Source organism: Drosophila mauritiana, unplaced genomic scaffold (assembly GCF_004382145.1).
Source record: "Drosophila mauritiana strain mau12 unplaced genomic scaffold, ASM438214v1 U_238, whole genome shotgun sequence".
Classification (NCBI taxonomy): Eukaryota; Metazoa; Arthropoda; class Insecta; order Diptera; family Drosophilidae; genus Drosophila; species Drosophila mauritiana.
The window spans coordinates 34,198-56,195 of NW_022881372.1; the positions used below are offsets into that span (position 1 = coordinate 34,198).

The 21,998-nt window shown below is 43.7% G+C and overlaps 2 protein-coding genes across 2 annotated transcripts; both read right to left on the reverse strand.

Annotated features, from left to right (window-relative positions):
- Positions 1-4,714: 4,714 nt before the first annotated feature.
- LOC117149523 (ubiquitin-like-specific protease 2) lies at positions 4,715-6,868 on the reverse strand (the record flags this gene model as incomplete). The annotated part of the gene is made up of 2 exons (XM_033316791.1): positions 4,715-6,304; positions 6,455-6,868. Coding segments are annotated over 2 exons (2,004 nt in total), but the record flags the coding sequence as incomplete, so codon positions are not given.
- A 2,800-nt stretch (positions 6,869-9,668) lies between these two features.
- LOC117149524 (ubiquitin-like-specific protease 2) lies at positions 9,669-11,822 on the reverse strand (the record flags this gene model as incomplete). The annotated part of the gene is made up of 2 exons (XM_033316792.1): positions 9,669-11,342; positions 11,508-11,822. Coding segments are annotated over 2 exons (1,989 nt in total), but the record flags the coding sequence as incomplete, so codon positions are not given.
- Between the last annotated feature and the right edge of the window lie 10,176 nt (positions 11,823-21,998).

A 21,998-nucleotide genomic window follows, 5' to 3' on the forward strand; every position in this document is an offset into this window, starting at 1 on the left:
GATATTTGATACCACAGTTTTTCCGTTGTAATACGATTCACCTGTTCATGGTTCCATGGCTTTCGCGAAATCCAAATTGGTGGGCTGGGATTATATGTATATAGATTATTAAGACGGATCAGCAGGCATTTTCGATAGTTTCGAAATACATGAGAGTAGACTTATTGGTCTTAAGAGAAGCGACTGTGTGGTTCTTACAGCTTTGGAATCATTATATAATCGACCTCTTCCATCGTTGTGGAAAGTAACCAGTTTGGTGATGGCATTAAAAGCTTGGTTATGTAGCGAACTGAGATGTGGCAGCTGGATGATCATTTCCGGTGTTATAGGTCGCAGCCGGGGATTTTTTCGGGCTGAATGTCTTTGATTATTTAGTTACTTCTTTAGACGAAACACAATGGGGTGTGTTGCGGTGGCGTTTACGGGATAGGACGGCAGCGCGAATGTACTAGTACCTGGTTGGCGTGAACATATTGTAGGTGAGCGGCAATGCGATATTTGATACCACAAAATTTGGTTTCTCCCGATTTATGATTTGTTTAAACGGCGTACCAAGTATCCAAAAATCATCTGAGAGATCGCGTGCGGAAGGAGGCCGAGTGTCGGAGTGTTAACAGAAGGATCTCGGAAGTGTGAACGCGCGGTCAAACGAGAATACCATATGCACAATATTGACCCTGATGTTGAAAGAAGAAGCACCATTATCACCCCTGTGGAAATTCCGTTAAATTACGTTTCGGCCATTCCTTCGATGTGGCCGTCACTTCATTCCAGGGGGGAGGAGTTACCGATATAGCAGTACAGAGTATAATAAATGAAATGAAAGTAAATGAAATATTAACCAAGTAACCTCTGATTAAAGTGTGTGGTAATCTGCTGGATAGGCTGAGTGGTGTGGAGGCACCCGAGAAAGCAGCCCAGAGGATTGTGTGGCAACCGTACCATTAGTAGGCCAAGGCCAAAAAGGAAGAATACGGACTACCGCGCCCAGTTCAACTGTTCACTAAATTCACTCGTCACAAATGAAACATAAACGAGCATTAAACATAAACTAATATAAAAAAAATATTGTCCACAATTATTATTCGAATTTTCTAAAAAATCTTTATCTTTTCTCAGATTTTAAGATGAGTACACACCTCAACACGCATACATCAATTGTCAAGGTTGAGTGAAACCACATTTACATCCAGTTTACGCTCTTCGAAGATTAAAAATAAATACCGCAAATACCTTATAATTAGTTAGCGCTGATACGTTCAAGTATTAAGTGAAAACTCCGGCCATGGTGTAGTATGCGCCTATGTAATATTAAGAACATTTAAGTATAATAGCATACTAACATATAGCAGCACTTTGTTTCTATGTTTATGTTTATGTTTATGCAACCAATAAGGCCCAAGGCGGATGTAACATGATCGTACACTTGAAGGCTACAAAGTATAAGTGCATGGTCAGCATTCCCACGCCGACCAAATGCATAATACATAAGTACATAGATCGCTCTCTCGATAAGCCTAGATATATAAGATATACATAAGAAAGCCGCTCCGCCGCTGGCGTATCCGGCAGCGCAGCTACGCGGCTTAGCCTAAGACGAAATATATTCAAAACTCACAACGCAGACACTGTAAAGACGTTGAACTGGCAGAACCATTTCCGCCAAACAAAAATTTAATAAAAATCAAATAAAAACCTAATTCAGCCTGACGGCTGCAATCAAAACCAAAAGACTTGTGTTATCAATGAACGACCCATTACATGGCGACCGTGACAGTCGTCAACGATGGACAAATTAACGAAATAAAAAACACATATTGGAGGAAAACTGGAATGGAAGGCTGAGGAAGAAGACCGAGGAATCATTACATGGAACTTACAATTGCCAAAACTAAGGAAATATCTGAGTGAGTAGAGTTGTATTGAGTTATGGGAAAACACCGTGGCGGTCTAAATACCAAGCTGAACAAACGTATAGCCCACGTAAGGTGGCTAATATACGGTCAGCAAACGCCACCGGTTTGGTCGAAAGCTCTAAGGCTACATGCAGAGCTAGACCACTTGCTTCAATATCAGGAAGAATTGAAGACCCAAAAACTCGAGAAAACTTACTCAGAAAATACTAAAAATATAACAATAATTAATGAAGTTCCAAAACCAAAGGCATGTCCAGCACCAGCACCAGCACTAACGAAGGCTAAAAAGTCCTGCCCCCCGGACTGTGAAGGAGTCTGGAGTCCTCACTGCCTGGGGACTTGTGAGCAGCCATCAACATCATCAGCAGCCCAGAAATAGACAGCAGCGAGGGAGTATCAGCGTGCCACCCCCGGCGACGCCCAGCTGACACCAGGAGATGAACATCAGCAGCACTAAAATATTTACTAATTAACAATAAATATAAATATATATATATATAAGAAAAATTTTAAGACACATTGTAAAATGGAGCATAAACTTCTATGCCCTGTTCACCCAATATGTCCCGTGAAGCACAATACAAGTAGTATTGTAGTATGCACACATATCGGTTAATTACTGTACTGTATAATCATAACTTAAAAGCACATTGTAGCACTTCGTTACAATGTGTACATATACAGTCAAGCCCTAGTGTATGTGTAATACAAAGCTCCCACCTGCATATATATATTTGTCTCCAATATATCACTAGAATTAATTTCAATATAGATGTCTTAAACAACCACATAAGTAACATAGCCGAAAGCATCTTAATAACTAAGTTAAATCTTATACCCAAATTAAAATTGTCAGAAAACGAGATAAAATCTATCAACGAATTCATAATAAAACAAGATCATTCGAGCAGATGAATATAAAAAACACTTTCGAAGACATAAACCTGCACAAACTCTATATACAAGCCTTATCAGGCCAAGATGACATCATCACCATGAAGACTTCGGCTACAAGTCACCTCTTCACAATTTATATATTATTCGTATTCCTGACCATATGCACAATATTGACCCTAATGTTGAAAAGAAGAAGCACCATTATCACCCCTGTGGAAATTCCGTTAAATTACGTTTCGGCCATTCCTTCGATGTGGTCGTCACTTCATTCCAGGGGGGAGGAGTTACCGATATCGCAGTACAGAGTATACACGATTCGGTACCACCCGCCAAGCTGCCAAAACAGTCATTGCCCTTATGAGCTGATTCGAAACTGCTAATATGTTGCAAATGCAGACACAGCACTTTGACAGGATGTGATTGCGACAATTCTCGATTAAGAAACAAGAACCGCCGCACCAGCACTTCGATATATACATGTTGCCAACGAACACTAGAATTCTTTTGTAAACATTTAGCTTAGCTTAAGTCTGGAAAGTAGAAGCACAATCAGTTCCATTCTGGACGCCAAAAACTGAGATTGACTTTTTTCGGAGATCTTCTTCGGCGCTTCTCTTGCAACGCCTTGCCTCCGTGGTACTGCTGGCTCCTTGACGTGGACGACGAGTCGGCCCGGCCGGGACTAGGATATTATGGGGCACGGTGTATCGTCCTGGGGCGAGGCAACGCTCGTCCTGGGACCACCTGTACCGACCACTGACTCCACTGTCCTTCTGGAACCCGCTTCGTCGCAGTCGTCTCCTCTGGAAGACCACCCGCCGGTCGGTCTGGGTTTAGGATGTTATGGTGCAGGGTGTATCGTCCTTGGGCGAGGCAACGCTCGTCCTGGGACCACCTTCGCTGGCCACTGACTCCAATGATCCTTACGACACGTCAGATCCTTCTCCTCCACTCCCAGATCTCCACTTGCTTGTGTGATTCGTCCTTCTAGTCCTTCGGCTTCTTGCGCCCGATGCTTGCACTGCTCCTTTTCTTCTCGTTTGACCGCGCGTTCACATTCCGAATCTTCTGTTAACACTCCGACGCTCGCTCCTTCCCACTGACTCTCTGTCTCATTAACTGTCTCTCTCTCTCTCTCTGTGCTTGCTCTTTTATTACAATCCGCAAACTCCGACGTTCGTATGCATCAAAGAATCGCTCCAAAGCAACTGAGCGTCTATAGAATCGCCGGCGCGACTTAATGGCTCGATTTTCTTATCGCCGAACCCCAACACCAATGCAAAGAGTTCCATGTGTGTGCGTGTGCGTGTGTCTGTGTATGTGTGTGGGCTTAGAGTCGAGTATAATGCTGATTTTCCAAATAGCTGATAACCGCGCTTAAGTACCATATAGTATAGTAGAATTCATTTTTGGCAATCTATAAAGCTATGCTTATTGCGTGACTTATTTTTATTGGTCCTATGGACCGTTTATTTTGCTATTTACAAAAAAAAATATTTTCTATTAATTTGGTGACTCTAAATTTAGAATTTTTCTTGATGTTTGGCCATTCTCCACCTCCTGGCATCCAGCTCCTGCTTATCCTGCTCATGCTGCTTATCCTGCTCATGCTGCTTATCCTGCTCATCCTGTGATCCTGATCTGTGTCTCTCTTTCTCTCTCTCTGGTAGGTAGCCTCTTTATCGTCTTTTTGGCCGCACTGCTCTTTTTGGTGACTTGTGTGTGTGTGTGTGTATGAAAGTTTTCTTGCTTTTGGGGGAAAAAACCTATAATTCTGGTGAACCCACCTCCGTGTAACTTGCTCCTCCTAGTATTCCAAACGTGTGTGCATTGCGTTGTCGTCGTCTTCAGTTCTTCTGTGTGAAAATATAATTTTCCGAAGCAGCCACTTCACAAGTGGTTTACTTGAGTGTATGCCTTCTTTTCGGCGGTGTTCTGGTTTCAAAACTATATTGGTTTATAGTTTGATTCTCTTCCTCCGTGTCCCATTCCTTATCGTCATCCACATCCATCACCATTATGCCATTCAGTGTGGGAAACTTTATGACGGGCAAAGTTATGCCCTGCTGATTGCCTTCATTCATCAGCTTCTGGATGAGATTGGCGATATCCTCGCGCTTCTTGGTTACTGTGAGCAGGTCAAACCAATCGATCAGCTCCCTAATGGGCAGCTTATAGTTAACGATGGGTTTTGTGAAGAATTGCTCCGCATACTGCAGCAGATAGAGGCCGCAATCGGTGAGATTCTCCTGCTGCGGCACCTCCACAATGAGACCTGGCATATTATCCCCGTTGAAGATGCGCGCCCGCTCTTTCGGATACTTTGCCTTGTACTCGAAGTTGAGGTAATCATGCAATATGGCAATATCTCGATCGCGTGAGTTGCCCTCCAACGAATAGAAGATGAGAATCAATGGCTGTTTGATTGGAATGTCTTCGCCGGGTGTCTGTACATCATGGTTAACCACGGAGGTCTTCAGGTTTGGAAAACATATGATGGCCAGTATCCAATGGGACTTCTCGTTGAATGGTATTATGATGAAATCCTTCTCGAATATATTCACGGTTCGTGTCCACTTCTTTACCCTTTCGTGACGCCTCTTGGCCACCGGCTCCTTCGTGTTGTTGGGACTCGTCTCTGTGGTCAATCTCATGTGGAAAAATGTGCTAAAGATGTGCGTCCTATCGCGCTGACCCTCTGGTATGATGTTATTCTTTAGCCAGCGCAGATAAAAATCAATGATTATGTCGTTCAGAAATGAGCCTTCCTTGAGACACATATAGTCCTTAATGGTGATGCTCAGGCCACCGGTTCCGGTGGGCGGATATGTGAAAAGCGTTGGATTCTCGTCGACGGAGAGTCTTCCCTCTGTTTGGCCATTGGCGGCGGCGGTGGTCTCCTCATCCTCGCTGCTCAACAGCACAATGACTTCATCGTCAAAGTCCCTGCTTATTATCCAGTTAATGTTCCGGCGCAGGCGACTCTTCTCTGCGCGTTCTGCAGGTGTGGGTATAGTGTCACTATTTGCTTTCTCGGCTGGCGCCGGTATGGATGCAACATTCGGTTGCACCCGCGATTGAGATCCACCAGCTGTCTCTTCCGATTTCTTGCTAACAGTGGCATGTGCGACTTGGTCCTTCGACTGGATTGACTGGGAGCTTGCGACAGCGTCTCCAGCTGGTTGCACGCCCTGAAGACCATTGCTCTTCTTTGGAGAATTTGAGGTGTTACCCGTGGGGGTTTGATTTCCCTGTTTATTGCCAGATGAACCTGGGTTGTCTTGAGCACCAGCAACTTGATAACCATTGCTGTCCTCTGCAGAATGACACTTCTTCTGTTTCTTGGTCTTGGGAGTATTGGCGTCTTGATTCGCCGACGATATCGCTTTGTCAGCATTGGTGTCTCCCGGAGCGCGATGTCTTTTCTTGTGCTTCTTGCCTTTGGTTGCAGATGGCTGGCAACCATTGTTGGCCACCGAAGTCTCCGATGGCTTGACAACCGCACGAGATGGTGGCACTTCAACGGGCACCGCGTTGGGAAGAGCGGCACCAGCGGACGCCTTTGACTGATGCACCTTCTTGTTGAACTTCTCCGCATGGGCAATCGTATCGGCAATGGTATCACCGATGGCGAAGCCCACCGAGACCACCGATGGCTTGACAACCGGAAGAGATGGTGGCTCTTCAACGGGCACCGCGTTGCGAGGAGCGGCATCAGCGGACGCCCTGGACTGATGCACCTTCTTGTAGAACTTCTCCGCCTTGGCAATCTTATTGGCAATGGTATCACCGATGGCGAATCCCACAGAGACCACCAAATGGATAATACCACCGGCATTCTCCATGCAATCAATCGTGATGTTATCCTCCATATGAAGGTTCATCTTGAGAAACAGCTTTTGCACTGTAAACGCATGGATGGGCAGCTTGAAGGTGACGATGTGCTGCTTTCCAGTGCTGTAGATAATGAGCACCTTGGCACTCCGTTTGTCCTTATCCGTGTCGGCTCGATTGATCAGCAATTGACGGGAGACTATAATGAAGTCGTTATGGGCGATTCGACTTACCATTTTCGGAGCCGATTCAACACAACATATGTACGCTAACGTTATGAATGTTATGAACGTTATGGGCTCATCTGAAACTGAAGTTTTAGAATACGATTGCAAAGTCTCGGGCTGCTTGATGTACAAGTTCACTGGATGGGTGAAGTCACCTTACACGGTGACTTCGATCACTATATTCCTTTCATTTTGCAACCAGTGTGATTTATGCGATATTTGATACCACAAAAATTTGGTTTCTCCCGATTTTATGATTTGTTTAAACGGCGTACCAAGTATCCAAAAATCATCTGAGAGATCGCGTGCGGAAGGAGGCCGAGTGTCGGAGTGTTAACAGAAGGATCTCGGAAGTGTGAACGCGCGGTCAAACGAGAATACCATATGCACAATATTGACCCTGATGTTGAAAGAAGAAGCACCATTATCACCCCTGTGGAAATTCCGTTAAATTACGTTTCGGCCATTCCTTCGATGTGGCCGTCACTTCATTCCAGGGGGGGAGGAGTTACCGATATCGCAGTACAGAGTATAATAAATGAAATGAAAGTAAATGAAATATTAACCAAGTAACCTCTGATTAAAGTGTGTGGTAATCTGCTGGATAGGCTGAGTGGTGTGGAGGCACCCGAGAAAGCAGCCCAGAGGATTGTGTGGCAACCGTACCATTAGTAGGCCAAGGCCAAAAAGGAAGAATACGGACCACCGCGCCCAGTTCAACTGTTCACTAAATTCACTCGTCACAAATGAAACATAAACGAGCATTAAACATAAACTAATATAAAAAAAAATTTTGTCCACAATTATTATTCGAATTTTCTAAAAAATCTTTATCTTTTCTCAGATTTTAAGATGAGTACACACCTCAACACGCATACATCAATTGTCAAGGTTGAGTGAAACCACATTTACATCCAGTTTACGCTCTTCGAAGATTAAAAATAAATACCGCAAATACCTTATAATTAGTTTGAGCTTTCCTAAAAAAATTAAATTCCGCTGATACGTTTCAAGTATTAAGTGAACAACTCCGGTGCCATTGGTGTAGTATTCGCCTATGTAATATTAAGAACATTTAAGTATAATAGCATACTAACATATAGCAGCACTTTGTTTCTATGTTTATGTTTATGTTTATGCAACCAATAAGGCCCAAGGCGGATGTAACATGATCGTACACTTGAAGGCTACAAAGTATAAGTGCATGGTCAGCATTCCCACGCCGACCAAATGCATAATACATAAGTACATAGATCGCTCTCTCGATAAGCCTAGATATATAAGATATACAACATACATAAGAAAGCCGCTCCGCCGCTGTCGTATCCGGCAGCGCAGCTACGCGGCTTAGCCTAAGACGAAATATATTCAAAACTCACAACGCAGACACTGTAAAGACGTTGAACTGGCAGAACCATTTCCGCCAAACAAAAATTTAATAAAAATCAAATAAAAACCTAATTCAGCCTGACGGCTGCAATCAAAACCAAAAGACTTGTGTTATCAATGAACGACCCATTACATGGCGACCGTGACAGTCGTCCAACGATGGACAAATTAACGAAATAAAAAACACATATTGGAGGAAAACTGGACTGGAAGGCTAAGGAAGAAGACCGAGGAATCATTACATGGAACTTACAATTGCCAAAACTAAGGAAATATCTGAGTGAGTAGAGTTGTATTGAGTTATGGGAAAACACCGTGGCGGTCTAAATACCAAGCTGAACAAACGTATAGCCCACGTAAGGTGGCTAATATACGGTCAGCAAACGCCACCGGTTTGGTCGAAAGCTCTAAGGCTACATGCAGAGCTAGACCACTTGCTTCAATATCAGGAAGAATTGAAGACCCAAAAACTCGAGAAAACTTACTCAGAAAATACTAAAAATATAACAATAATTAATGAAGTTCCAAAACCAAAGGCATGTCCAGCACCAGCACCAGCACTAACGAAGGCTAAAAAGTCCTGCCCCCCGGACTGTGAAGGAGTCTGGAGTCCTCACTGCCTGGGGACTTGTGAGCAGCCATCAACATCATCAGCAGCCCAGAAATAGACAGCAGCGAGGGAGTATCAGCGTGCCACCCCCGGCGACGCCCAGCTGACACCAGGAGATGAACAGCAGCAGCACTAAAATGGCTCGCGACTTAATGGCTCGATTTTCTTATCGCCGAACCCCAACACCAATGCAAAGAGATCCATGTGTGTGCGTGTGCGTGTGTCTGTGTATGTGTGTGGGCTTAGAGTCGAGTATAATGCTGATTTTCCAAATAGCTGATAACCGCGCTTAAGTACCATATAGTATAGTAGAATTCATTTTTGGCAATCTATAAAGCTATGCTTATTGCGTGACTTAATTTTATTGGTCCTATGGACCGTTTATTTTGCTATTTACAAAAAAAAATATTTTTTATTAATTTGGTGACTCTAAATTTAGAATTTTTCTTGATGTTTGGCCATTCTCCACCTCCTGGCATCCAGCTCCTGCTTATCCTGCTCATGCTGCTTATCCTGCTCATCCTGTGATCCTGATCTGTGTCTCTCTTTCTCTCTCTCTGGTAGGTTGCCTCTTTATCGTCTTTTTGGCCGCACTGCTCTTTTTGGTGACTTGTGTGTGTGTGTGTGTATGAAAGTTTTCTTGCTTTTGGGGGAAAAAACCTATAATTCTGGTGAACCCACCTCCGTGTAACTTGCTCCTCCTAGTATTCCAAACGTGTGTGCATTGCGTTGTCGTCGTCTTCAGTTCTTCTGTGTGAAAATATAATTTTCCGAAGCAGCCACTTCACAAGTGGTTTACTTGAGTGTATGCCTTCTTTTCGGCGGTGTTCTGGTTTCAAAACTATATTGGTTTATAGTTTGATTCTCTTCCTCCGTGTCCCATTCCTTATCGTCATCCACATCCATCACCATTATGCCATTCAGTGTGGGAAACTTTATGACGGGCAAAGTTATGCCCTGCTGATTGCCTTCATTCATCAGCTTCTGGATGAGATTGGCGATATCCTCGCGCTTCTTGGTTACTGTGAGCAGGTCAAACCAATCGATTAGCTCCCTAATGGGCAGCTTATAGTTAACGATGGGTTTTGTGAAGAATTGCTCCGCATACTGCAGCAGATAGAGGCCGCAATCGGTGAGATTCTCCTGCTGCGGCACCTCCACAATGAGACCTGGCATATTATCCCCGTTGAAGATGCGCGCCCGCTCTTTCGGATACTTTGCCTTGTACTCGAAGTTGAGGTAATCATGCAATATGGCAATATCTCGATCACGTGAGTTGCCCTCCAACGAATCGAAGATGAGAATCAATGGCTGCTTGATTGGAATGTCTTCGCCGGGTGTCTGTACATCATGGTTAACCACGGAGGTCTTCAGGTTTGGAAAACATATGATGGCCAGTATCCAATGGGACTTCTCGTTGAATGGTATTATGATGAAATCCTTCTCGAATATATTCACGGTTCGTGTCCACTTCTTTACCCTTTCGTGACGCCTCTTGGCCACCGGCTCCTTCGTGTTGTTGGGACTCGTCTCTGTGGTCAATCTCATGTGGAAAAATGTGCTAAAGATGTGCGTCCTATCGCGCTGACCCTCTGGTATGATGTTATTCTTTAGCCAGCGCAGATAAAAATCAATGATTATGTCGTTCAGAAATGAGCCTTCCTTGAGACACATATAGTCCTTAATGGTGATGCTCAGGCCACCGGTTCCGGTGGGCGGATATGTGAAAAGCGTTGGATTCTCGTCGACGGAGAGTCTTCCCTCTGTTTGGCCATTGGCGGCGGCGGTGGTCTCCTCATCCTCGCTGCTCAACAGCACAATGACTTCATCGTCAAAGTCCCTGCTTATTATCCAGGTAATGTTCCGGCGCAGGCGACTCTTCTCTGCGCGTTCTGCAGGTGTGGGTATAGTGTCACTAGTTGCTTTCTCGGCTGGCGCCGGTATGGATGCAACATTCGGTTGCACCCGCGATTGAGATCCACCAGCTGTCTCTTCCGATTTCTTGCTAACAGTGGCATGTGCGACTTGGTCCTTCGACTGGATTGACTGGGAGCTTGCGACAGCGTCTCCAGCTGGTTGCACGCCCTGAAGACCATTGCTCTTCTTTGGAGAATTTGAGGTGTTACCCGTGGGGGTTTGATTTCCCTGTTTATTGCCAGATGAACCTGGGTTGTCTTGAGCACCAGCAACTTGATAACCATTGCTGTCCTCTGCAGAATGACACTTCTTCTGTTTCTTGGTCTTGGGAGTATTGGCGTCTTGATTCGCCGACGATATCGCTTTGTCAGCATTGGTGTCTCCCGGAGCGCGATGTCTTTTCTTGTGCTTCTTGCCTTTGGTTGCAGATGGCTGGCAACCATTGTTGGCCACCGAAGTCTCCGATGGCTTGACAACCGCACGAGATGGTGGCACTTCAACGGGCACCGCGTTGGGAAGAGCGGCACCAGCGGACGCCTTTGACTGATGCACCTTCTTGTTGAACTTCTCCGCATGGGCAATCGTATCGGCAATGGTATCACCGATGGCGAAGCCCACCGAGACCACCGATGGCTTGACAACCGGAAGAGATGGTGGCTCTTCAACGGGCACCGCGTTGCGAGGAGCGGCATCAGCGGACGCCCTGGACTTATGCACCTTCTTGTAGAACTCCTCCGCCTTGGCAATCTTATCGGCAATGGTATCACCGATGGCGAATCCCACAGAGACCACAAAATGGATAATACCACCGGCATTCTCCATGCAATCAATCGTGATGTTATCCTCCATATGAAGGTTCATCTTGAGAAACAGCTTTTGCACTGTAAACGCATGGATGGGCAGCTTGAAGGTGACGATGTGCTGCTTTCCAGTGCTGTAGATAATGAGCACCTTGGCACTCCGTTTGTCCTTATCCGTGTCGGCTCGATTGACCAGCAATTGACGGGAGACTATAATGAAGTCGTTATGGGCGATTCGACTTACCATTTTCGGAGCCGATTCAACACAACATATGTACGCTAACGTTATGAATGTTATGAACGTTATGGGCTCATCTGAAACTGAAGTTTCAGAATACGATTGCAAAGTCTCGGGCTGCTTGATGTACAAGTTCACTGGATGGGTGAAGTCACCTTACACGGTGACTTCGATCACTATATTCCTTTCATTTTGCAACCAGTGTGATTTATGCGATATTTGATACCACAAAAATTTGGTTTCTCCCGATTTTATGATTTGTTTAAACGGCGTACCAAGTATCCAAAAATCATCTGAGAGATCGCGTGCGGAAGGAGGCCGAGTGTCGGAGTGTTAACAGAAGGATCTCGGAAGTGTGAACGCGCGGTCAAACGAGAATACCATATGCACAATATTGACCCTGATGTTGAAAGAAGAAGCACCATTATCACCCCTGTGGAAATTCCGTTAAATTACGTTTCGGCCATTCCTTCGATGTGGCCGTCACTTCATTCCAGGGGGGGAGGAGTTACCGATATCGCAGTACAGAGTATAATAAATGAAATGAAAGTAAATGAAATATTAACCAAGTAACCTCTGATTAAAGTGTGTGGTAATCTGCTGGATAGGCTGAGTGGTGTGGAGGCACCCGAGAAAGCAGCCCAGAGGATTGTGTGGCAACCGTACCATTAGTAGGCCAAGGCCAAAAAGGAAGAATACGGACCACCGCGCCCAGTTCAACTGTTCACTAAATTCACTCGTCACAAATGAAACATAAACGAGCATTAAACATAAACTAATATAAAAAAAATATTGTCCACAATTATTATTCGAATTTTCTAAAAAATCTTTATCTTTTCTCAGATTTTAAGATGAGTACACACCTCAACACGCATACATCAATTGTCAAGGTTGAGTGAAACCACATTTACATCCAGTTTACGCTCTTCGAAGATTAAAAATAAATACCGCAAATACCTTATAATTAGTTAGCGCTTTCCTAAAAAAATTAAATTCCGCTGATACGTTTCAAGTATTAAGTGAACAACTCCGGTGCCATTGGCATACTAACATATAGCAGCACTTTTTTTCTATGTTTATGTTTATGTTTATGCAACCAATAAGGCCCAAGGCGGATGTAACATGATCGTACACTTGAAGGCTACAAAGTATAAGTGCATGGTCAGCATTCCCACGCCGACCAAATGCATAATACATAAGTACATAGATCGCTCTCTCGATAAGCCTAGATATATAAGATATACATAAGAAAGCCGCTCCGCCGCTGGCGTATCTGGCAGCGCAGCTACGCGGCTTAGCCTAAGACGAAATATATTCAAAACTCACAACGCAGACACTGTAAAGACGTTGAACTGGCAGAACCATTTCCGCCAAACAAAAATTTAATAAAAATCAAATAAAAACCTAATTCAGCCTGACGGCTGCAATCAAAACCAAAAGACTTGTGTTATCAATGAACGACCCATTACATGGCGACCGTGACAGTCGTCCAACGATGGACAAATTAACGAAATAAAAAACACATATTGGAGGAAAACTGGACTGGAAGGCTGAGGAAGAAGACCGAGGAATCATTACATGGAACTTACAATTGCCAAAACTAAGGAAATATCTGAGTGAGTAGAGTTGTATTGAGTTATGGGAAAACACCGTGGCGGTCTAAATACCAAGCTGAACAAACGAATAGCCCACGTAAGGTGGCTAATATACGGTCAGCAAACGCCACCGGTTTGGTCGAAAGCTCTAAGGCTACATGCAGAGCTAGACCACTTGCTTCAATATCAGGAAGAATTGAAGACCCAAAAACTCGAGAAAACTTACTCAGAAAATACTAAAAATATAACAATAATTAATGAAGTTCCAAAACCAAAGGCATGTCCAGCACCAGCACCAGCACTAACGAAGGCTAAAAAGTCCTGCCCCCCGGACTGTGAAGGAGTCTGGAGTCCTCACTGCCTGGGGACTTGTGAGCAGCCATCAACATCATCAGCAGCCCAGAAATAGACAGCAGCGAGGGAGTATCAGCGTGCCACCCCCGGCGACGCCCAGCTGACACCAGGAGATGAACATCAGCAGCACTAAAATATTAACTAATTAACAATAAATATAAATATATATATATATATAAGAAAAATTTTAAGACACATTGTAAAATGGAGCATAAACTACTATGCCCTGTTAACCCAATATGTCCCGTGAAGCCATAGCTAGATTCAGGCAGACAATAATGTAAAAGAAAATTTTTTTTTTTGACTAACATTGACAAAATAGAAAAAGAAAGAAAGAAAGAAATAATTCCCAATATAAATGTATATAGAGACAAATGGAATAAGAAAACTAAAAACATATATAAAAATAAAGAAGATTTTCTACCAAACTGTAAAAGTAGTATTGTAGTATGCAAGTTAACACGCGCAAGCTTAAGTTTGCTGACAACGCTGCTACGCCGGATGCGGTCGCGACGGAGTTGCAGCCGAAACCAGAAACCCGCACACGCAAGCTGCCTGACCGCCCGTTGCAGACGCTGACGCAACATTCAGCCGACTTTCCAGCGGCAGCGGCGGCTTCGTGGTCCGGCGGAGCTTGCCCTAAGTTCCAGTTTTAATTTTGTTCTCCAATTGTCACGTACAATGAATAAAAACAAATAAATACAATTAATAAATAACAGTCTTATTCTAATTGGCGCCCACACGGAAAGTAACCCAGTTACTCTAACTCTTCGAGCTAACGCAAAGAGTCGCGGTACGGTTCAATGAAGTGAATAACAAAATCAACAAGTGAACAGTTACTCTATTATCTAACCGGAATAACTCTTCGAGCTAAAGCAAAGAGTTGCGGTATGATTTAATAAAGTAAACAAAAAACAACAAAACCAATTTAGTGGAAAAAAAAAACCACAAAAAACAGTGCAAGAATTCACCAAAAAGAACAAATTTTGTGAAAAAAAACAAAAACAAAAATAGTGCAAAATACGCACACAACAAATACAAAAAAATTAAGAACCCCAGCCAAAAAGCTGAGCGAGTTAAAAAAATCAAATCAACAAGTACGAGCGGCCGACGGGAAACAGCATATCGCAGCGGCCACCACACCACTTGATCGAAGTTCGAATTTCATATATAAAAAGATGTAAGTGAGATGTTCATTTTTTATTTTTCGAATAAGGTAAATAAAATACTTAGAGCTGTCAGTGTGAGAAACAAACTTAAATAAATTTCTGCCTGTTGCAATAAAGCGTTGAACAGCATCTATAAGCTTAAACAAAAAATTAATTCCGAAACGATTTGAGTCTTTTTATGCTGCGTCCAGGGCAATACCAAAACAGAGCGGACGACAGTAGTGGCGACGAACTAATAGCCTCATACTTAGAGCGGACTTTAGAACAATCAAAAAAAATGAATGCTGAACAGGTTGCCCGAATGGAGGCAAAAGTGCAGGCAGCCCTTGAGCAACAAGCCCGCTTATTTGACGAAAAGATAGCCTCCCTGACAAACCAACTTGGTAAAGCTAGAGTTTCTGCACCACAGATAGAAATTTTCCAGGAAGCTGAAATAGTGCCAGGGACCCGCTGCGATGAGCCCTTAGATGTAGCAAAGTCCATCCCCGAGTTCGACGGAAAGATAGAAAACTATGTTTCGTGGAGGCAAGCCGCTTCCGCAGCTTATAAAGTCTTCGAACCATACAGCGGCACCTCAAGACACTACCAGGCAGTAGCTATAATCAGAAACAAAGTAAGGGGACCAGCAGATGCTGTGCTGGCCTCATTCAACACAGTGTTGAATTTTAAAGCCATTATTGCTAGGTTAGATTTTACATATGCGGACAAAACACCGGTTCACGTTATCCAACAGCAACTAAGCACTCTTCAGCAGGGCAACTTGCCACTACTACAATATTTCGACGAAGTCGAAAAAAAACTCACACTATTGACAAATAAAACACTAATGACGCACGACTCCGTCGCAGCGGCTATATTAAACGAAAAATTTAGAAGCGACGCGCTTCACGTTTTCGTCTCAGGATTAAAAAAATCTCTGAAGTGGGCAGTCTTCCCGGCGCAACCAATAGATCTCCCCTCAGCCTTAGCTCTGGCCCAAGAGGCTGAATCAAGCAATGAGAGAGGCTATTTCGCAGCAAATTTTGCAAGACATCTTGAGGAAAAACCCCAGAAACAAAATTCGCAAAAGTCTCAGAACTGGCGTCAGAACGCCCAACAGGCAAAGGAAGAAAATCCTCAAAACAGGAATCCCTACTTCCAAAAGAACCAAAAAGACAGGAATGACCAGCAAAACCCAAATAGCGCAAAACAGCGCTTTAACAACCAAAAGTCCCAAGGGCGGGGTCCCGAGCCAATGGAGGTGGATCCCTCCTCGCGCTCCAGGCAACCCACACAGGGTTACTGGAACAATCAAAGGTACGGCGACCAGTCCATGAGGACCCAACAAAACCTAAATCATCTACCCCAAGAAGAGAGTAGCGGTGACTACGAGTCACGGTCACAGCATGAAACGACACAGGTTGAGGACGATTTGTCCGAAGTCGAAAGCTGTAATTTTTTAGCGGAAGCTCCCTGCTTCCGTTTATAAGACGAACGGTTGCAGGGCGAATTATCAGACTTCTGATAGACACAGGGGCCTCAAAAAATTATATAAAACCCCTTCCCGAACTGGCACATTGGGTGTCAGTTGACAGCCCTTTCCAAGTCAAATCAATTCATGGGCACACTAAGATCGAGCAGAAATGCCCCATCCACCTTTTCGGTGTAAAGTCCTATTTTTTCATGCTAGAGTCACTTAATGACTTTGATGGCATAATTGGCCTTGACCTGTTAAAGCAGATCAATGCCCAAATAGATCTGACAAACAACGTCATTAAACATGACCATGGGATGAATAAAATCGAGTTCACTAAATGTCAACAGGTGAACCATATTCAAATTAATGACGCAGATGTCCCTCCTGCTATCAGACCCACTTTTGATAGTATGATCAAAAAAATGGTAAAGGCATTTGCGGACGTTAACGAGTCCCTACCGTACAACATAAATACGGTTGCCACCATACCAACGGATGACGAACCAGTTTACTCAAAACTGTATCCGTATCCAAAGGGCGTGTCTGACTTTGTCAATGCAGAGGTTAAACAACTTCTAGCGAATGGCATAATACGACCGTCAAAGTCCCCTTACAATAACCCGATATGGGTCGTCGACAAAAAAGGCATCGACGAAGCGGGTCACAAACAAAAGCGTCTGGTTATTGATTTTAGGAAACTAAATCATAAGACAACCGACGACAAATACCCTATCCCATCCATTTCGACTATATTGTCAAATTTGGGCGAGGCCCAGTATTTCACTACGCTGGACCTCAAGTCAGGGTTTCACCAAATCGAATTGGCTGAAAGAGACAGGAAAAAGACAGCGTTCTCTGTCAACAACGGGAAGTACGAGTATTGTAGACTCCCCTTCGGGCTGAAAAATGCCCCAAGTATTTTTCAACGAGCCATCGATGATGTGCTCCGCGAACAAATTGGTAGGATATGTTATGTTTACGTCGACGACGTAATAATTTTCTCCAAGTCCAAAGAAGACCACGTCAGAGACATTGAGTGGGTCTTGGAAAATCTAAGAGACGCAGGCATGCGGGTGTCTCAAGAAAAATCCAAGTTTTTTAAAAAAAACGTGGAATACTTGGGATTTACAGTGTGCAGAGGCGGGATTCAGTCTTCGCCCGATAAAATTAAGGCTATTAAGGACTTTCCCCCACCAAAAACCCTATTCGCTCTAAGGTCATTTTTAGGTTTAGCACGCTATTATAGCTGCTTCATAACGGGCTTCGCCAACATCGCAAAGCCCCTAACAGATATCTTGAAAGGCGAAAATGGCAAAGTAAGTGCCAACTACTCAAGAAAGGTGATAATCGAGTTGTCACCAGAGCAGAATGAAGCCTTCGATAGGCTAAAAAATATACTGGCCTCCGAAGATGTAATGTTGTCCTACCCAATTACAAGAAGCCTTTTGACCTCACAACAGACGCGTCTGGCTGCGGACTGGGAGCGGTACTGTCTCAAGACGGCCGCCCGATAACAATGATCTCGCGAACACTGCGAGGTAACGAGGTAAATTTTGCCACAAATGAGCGCGAGCTTCTCGCCATTGTATGGGCACTTAAGAACCTCAGAAATTACCTGTATGGTGTCAAGAATCTTAACATTCATACAGACCACCAGCCATTAACCTTTTCGGTATCGGACAAAAACCCGAATGCCAAAATAAAGCGTTGGAAAGCCTTCATTGATGAGCACAACGCAAACATAATTTATAAACCCGGAAAAGAGAACTTGGTAGCAGACGCTCTGTCTCGCCAAAATGTCAACGCACTAGAGGACTCAGTAGACTCGGATGTCGCCACCATCCACAGCGAAGAATCCCTCACGTATACCATTGAAGCCACAGACAAACCGGTGAATTGTTTCCGGAACCAAATTATTTTGAGAGAAGGAACTATTCCCCAACAGAAGACGCTTATTTTGTTTAAGGCAAAAACTCGTCACATACTAAATTTTTCTGATCGCAGCACATTATTGCAAAGCATTAAAGATGCAGTAAATGCTGACGTAGTCAACGCAATTCATTGCGAGCTACCCATACTGGCTTTTATCCAGCACGGACTGGTTATGGCATTCCCTTCCACCACCTTTAGATATTGCAAGAACTTGGTAACAGACATTGTAAACCCAATGGAACAGAGGGAAATTGCGACGGCCGAACATAATCGCGCGCACAGAGCAGCCCAAGAAAATGCGAAACAAATACTTAGGGACTACTTTTTTCCAAAAATGGGTCACTTAACTTCAGAAATAGCTGCAAACTGTAGAATTTGTACTATGAGCAAACATGATCGGCACCCAAGAAAGCAGGAATTAGGAAAAACCCCGATACCGTCGTTTGCCGGGGAAATGTTGCATATAGATGTTTACTCCACTGCTGGTAAATATTTTCTAACCTGCATCGATAAGTTTTCCAAGTTTGCGGTAGTACAGCCTATACGGTCTCGCGCAATTGTGGATATAAAAGCTCCACTTTTGCAACTTTTGAACATGTTCCCCGAAACAAAGGCAATTTACTGCGACAACGAGAAATCCTTGAACTCAGAAACTATTAAATCAATGCTCAGCAATAACTTTGGCATCGTGATTTCAAACGCCCCACCCTTGCATAGTCTCTCTAATGGACAAGTCGAGCGGTTCCATGGCACTCTTGGGGATATAGCACGCTCTTATAAGTTGGAAACACAAGTAGAGGACACTGTCGAAAACATTCTCTTTGCAACTATAAAGTACAACAGGTCAATTCATTCGGTGACAAACGAGAGACCCATAGACGTAATTCACGCAGCCTCCAAAGGTAGTACAGAGCAGATCAAAGAAAAAATTGCATCAGCACAGCAAAAGACACTTGACCAAATGAATAAAAAAAGGGTCTATAAGTCGTATTTGGTAGGCGATCAGGTTTGGATAAAAAACAATAAGAGACTAGGAAATAAACTATCACCCCTATTCACAGAGGGTATAGTGGAAGCAGATCTAGGTACGACGGTTCTTATTAAAGGGAGGGTGGTCCATAAGGACAATCTTAAATAGGCTCTTGACATTTGAAAAATCATAACAACTATTTCTAACTAATTACATTTTTATTAAGGTTATATCTTTTCAGTTTAATAATAGCAACCATGACCTTGACCGAAGCGACATTGAGACTCAACGACTACTCCCACGCGGACTACATACCTATAGTTGACGGAGATGTAACAATCTGGGACTCGTACACTTATTTAGGACACACGACGAACTTGACATCGTTCGAAATTTACATCGACGAGACATGGAAATTAATAGACAAACTACCCAAAGACCATATGAGACAGGTACTGAAAACGGACGTACAGCACATAGCCACCTTAATAGCTACCCTGACCGTTCATCACCGACAAGCACGTAGCATTAACATGATAGGTAGTGCCCTTAAGGCAATTGCAGGAACCCCAGATTTTGATGACTGGGAACAAATAAAATTCAAACAAAATCAGTTAATAGAATCCGAAAGCAAGCAGATAGAGATCAACACTAAATTCCAAGCAAGACTCAATGACGTTTCCAGGGCCCTCAATGCAATTTTGAAACCAGATGCAGAGGTCGAACATTTTTATGCAACTATTTTGGCAAAGAATAGAATGATAATTACAAACCTTGAGGACTTAATCCTCACTGTTACACTTGCAAAAATAAATTTAATCAGCCCCCTTATACTAGACAGCATCGACATTAAAGAATTATTAAATGAACAACTCACCAATACTAGTATAACCGACCTTTTAGAGGTCTCCCATATAAAAGCTTTTCAAAATTCTGAATTATTGTACTTTCTGATCAAATATCCCAAACCTCTGTTAAGCTGTAAAAAAATAGATATCCTTCCTGTCCAACATAATAACATAATATTAGATCTAGAAGAGGGTAATACGGTGGCCGACTGCGGAACAAAGACCTTCGCTGTACGTGACTGCGCTGCTACTGTGAGCACCACTTTCTGCAGAAGACTAAAAGATACTTCATGCGCTCAACAACTGGTATCTGGAACTGTCGCTCACTGTGCCACACGCCCCGGTCACCTGGCGCCCGTGATAGTAATCGGAGAGGGTATTGCAGTAATAAACAACGCGACTATGAATGTAGTGGACAGCACTGGACACAAACAGATAATCGCGGGAACATTCCTTGCGACTTACGACGATTACGTCTCACTAAATGGCACCCGTTACGTGAACCACCGAGGCATCCTGAAGAAGAAACCTGCCGTATCCACGTCAGCCGTGGTCAATGTCACCCTTTTCAGAGAACATCTGAGCCTCCCATTTCTACATGACCTAACCATGAAGAATCTCCGACATATCGGGGATCTTAGAACAGGATTATCTTCACGATCGTATGGCGGCTTAGCACTGATCGCCCTATTCCTACTCCTCCTGGGCACCTGGAAATTGTACCAGTGCAGAAGGGGAAGGAAGAAACCCGAGGACGCGTTTCAAACTAGTAGGGGAGGAGTTAACACGCGCAAGCTTAAGTTTGCTGACAACGCTGCTACGCCGGATGCGGTCGCGACGGAGTTGCAGCCGAAACCAGAAACCCGCACACGCAAGCTGCCTGACCGCCCGTTGCAGACGCTGACGCAACATTCAGCCGACTTTCCAGCGGCAGCGGCGGCTTCGTGGTCCGGCGGAGCTTGCCCTAAGTTCCAGTTTTAATTTTGTTCTCCAATTGTCACGTACAATGAATAAAAACAAATAAATACAATTAATAAATAACAGTCTTATTCTAATTTGCACACATATCGGTTAATTACTGTACTGTATAATCATAACTTAAAAGCACATTGTAGCACTCCGTTACAATGTGTACTTATACAGTCAAGCCCTAGTGTATGTGTAATACAAAGCTCCCACCTGCATATATATCTCTCTGTCTCATTAACTGTCTCTCTCTCTCTCTCTCTGTGCTTGCTCTTTTATTACAATCCGCAATCTCCGACCGACGTTCGTCTGCATCAAAGAATCGCTCCAAAGCAACTGAGCGTCTATAGAATCGCCGGCGCGACTTAATGGCTCGATTTTCTTATCGCCGAACCCCAACACCAATGCAAAGAGATCCATGTGTGTGCGTGTGCGTGTGTCTGTGTATGTGTGTGGGCTTAGAGTCGAGTATAATGCTGATTTTCCAAATAGCTGATAACCGCGCTTAAGTACCATATAGTATAGTAGAATTCATTTTTGGCAATCTATAAAGCTATGCTTATTGCGTGACTTAATTTTATTGGTCCTATGGACCGTTTATTTTGCTATTTACAAAAAAAAATATTTTTTATTAATTTGGTGACTCTAAATTTAGAATTTTTCTTGATGTTTGGCCATTCTCCACCTCCTGGCATCCAGCTCCTGCTTATCCTTCTCATGCTGCTTATCCTGCTCATGCTGCTTATCCTGCTCATCCTGTGATCCTGATCTGTGTCTCTCTTTCTCTCTCTCTGGTAGGTAGCCTCTTTATCGTCTTTTTGGCCGCACTGCTCTTTTTGGTGACTTGTGTGTGTGTGTGTGTATGAAAGTTTTCTTGCTT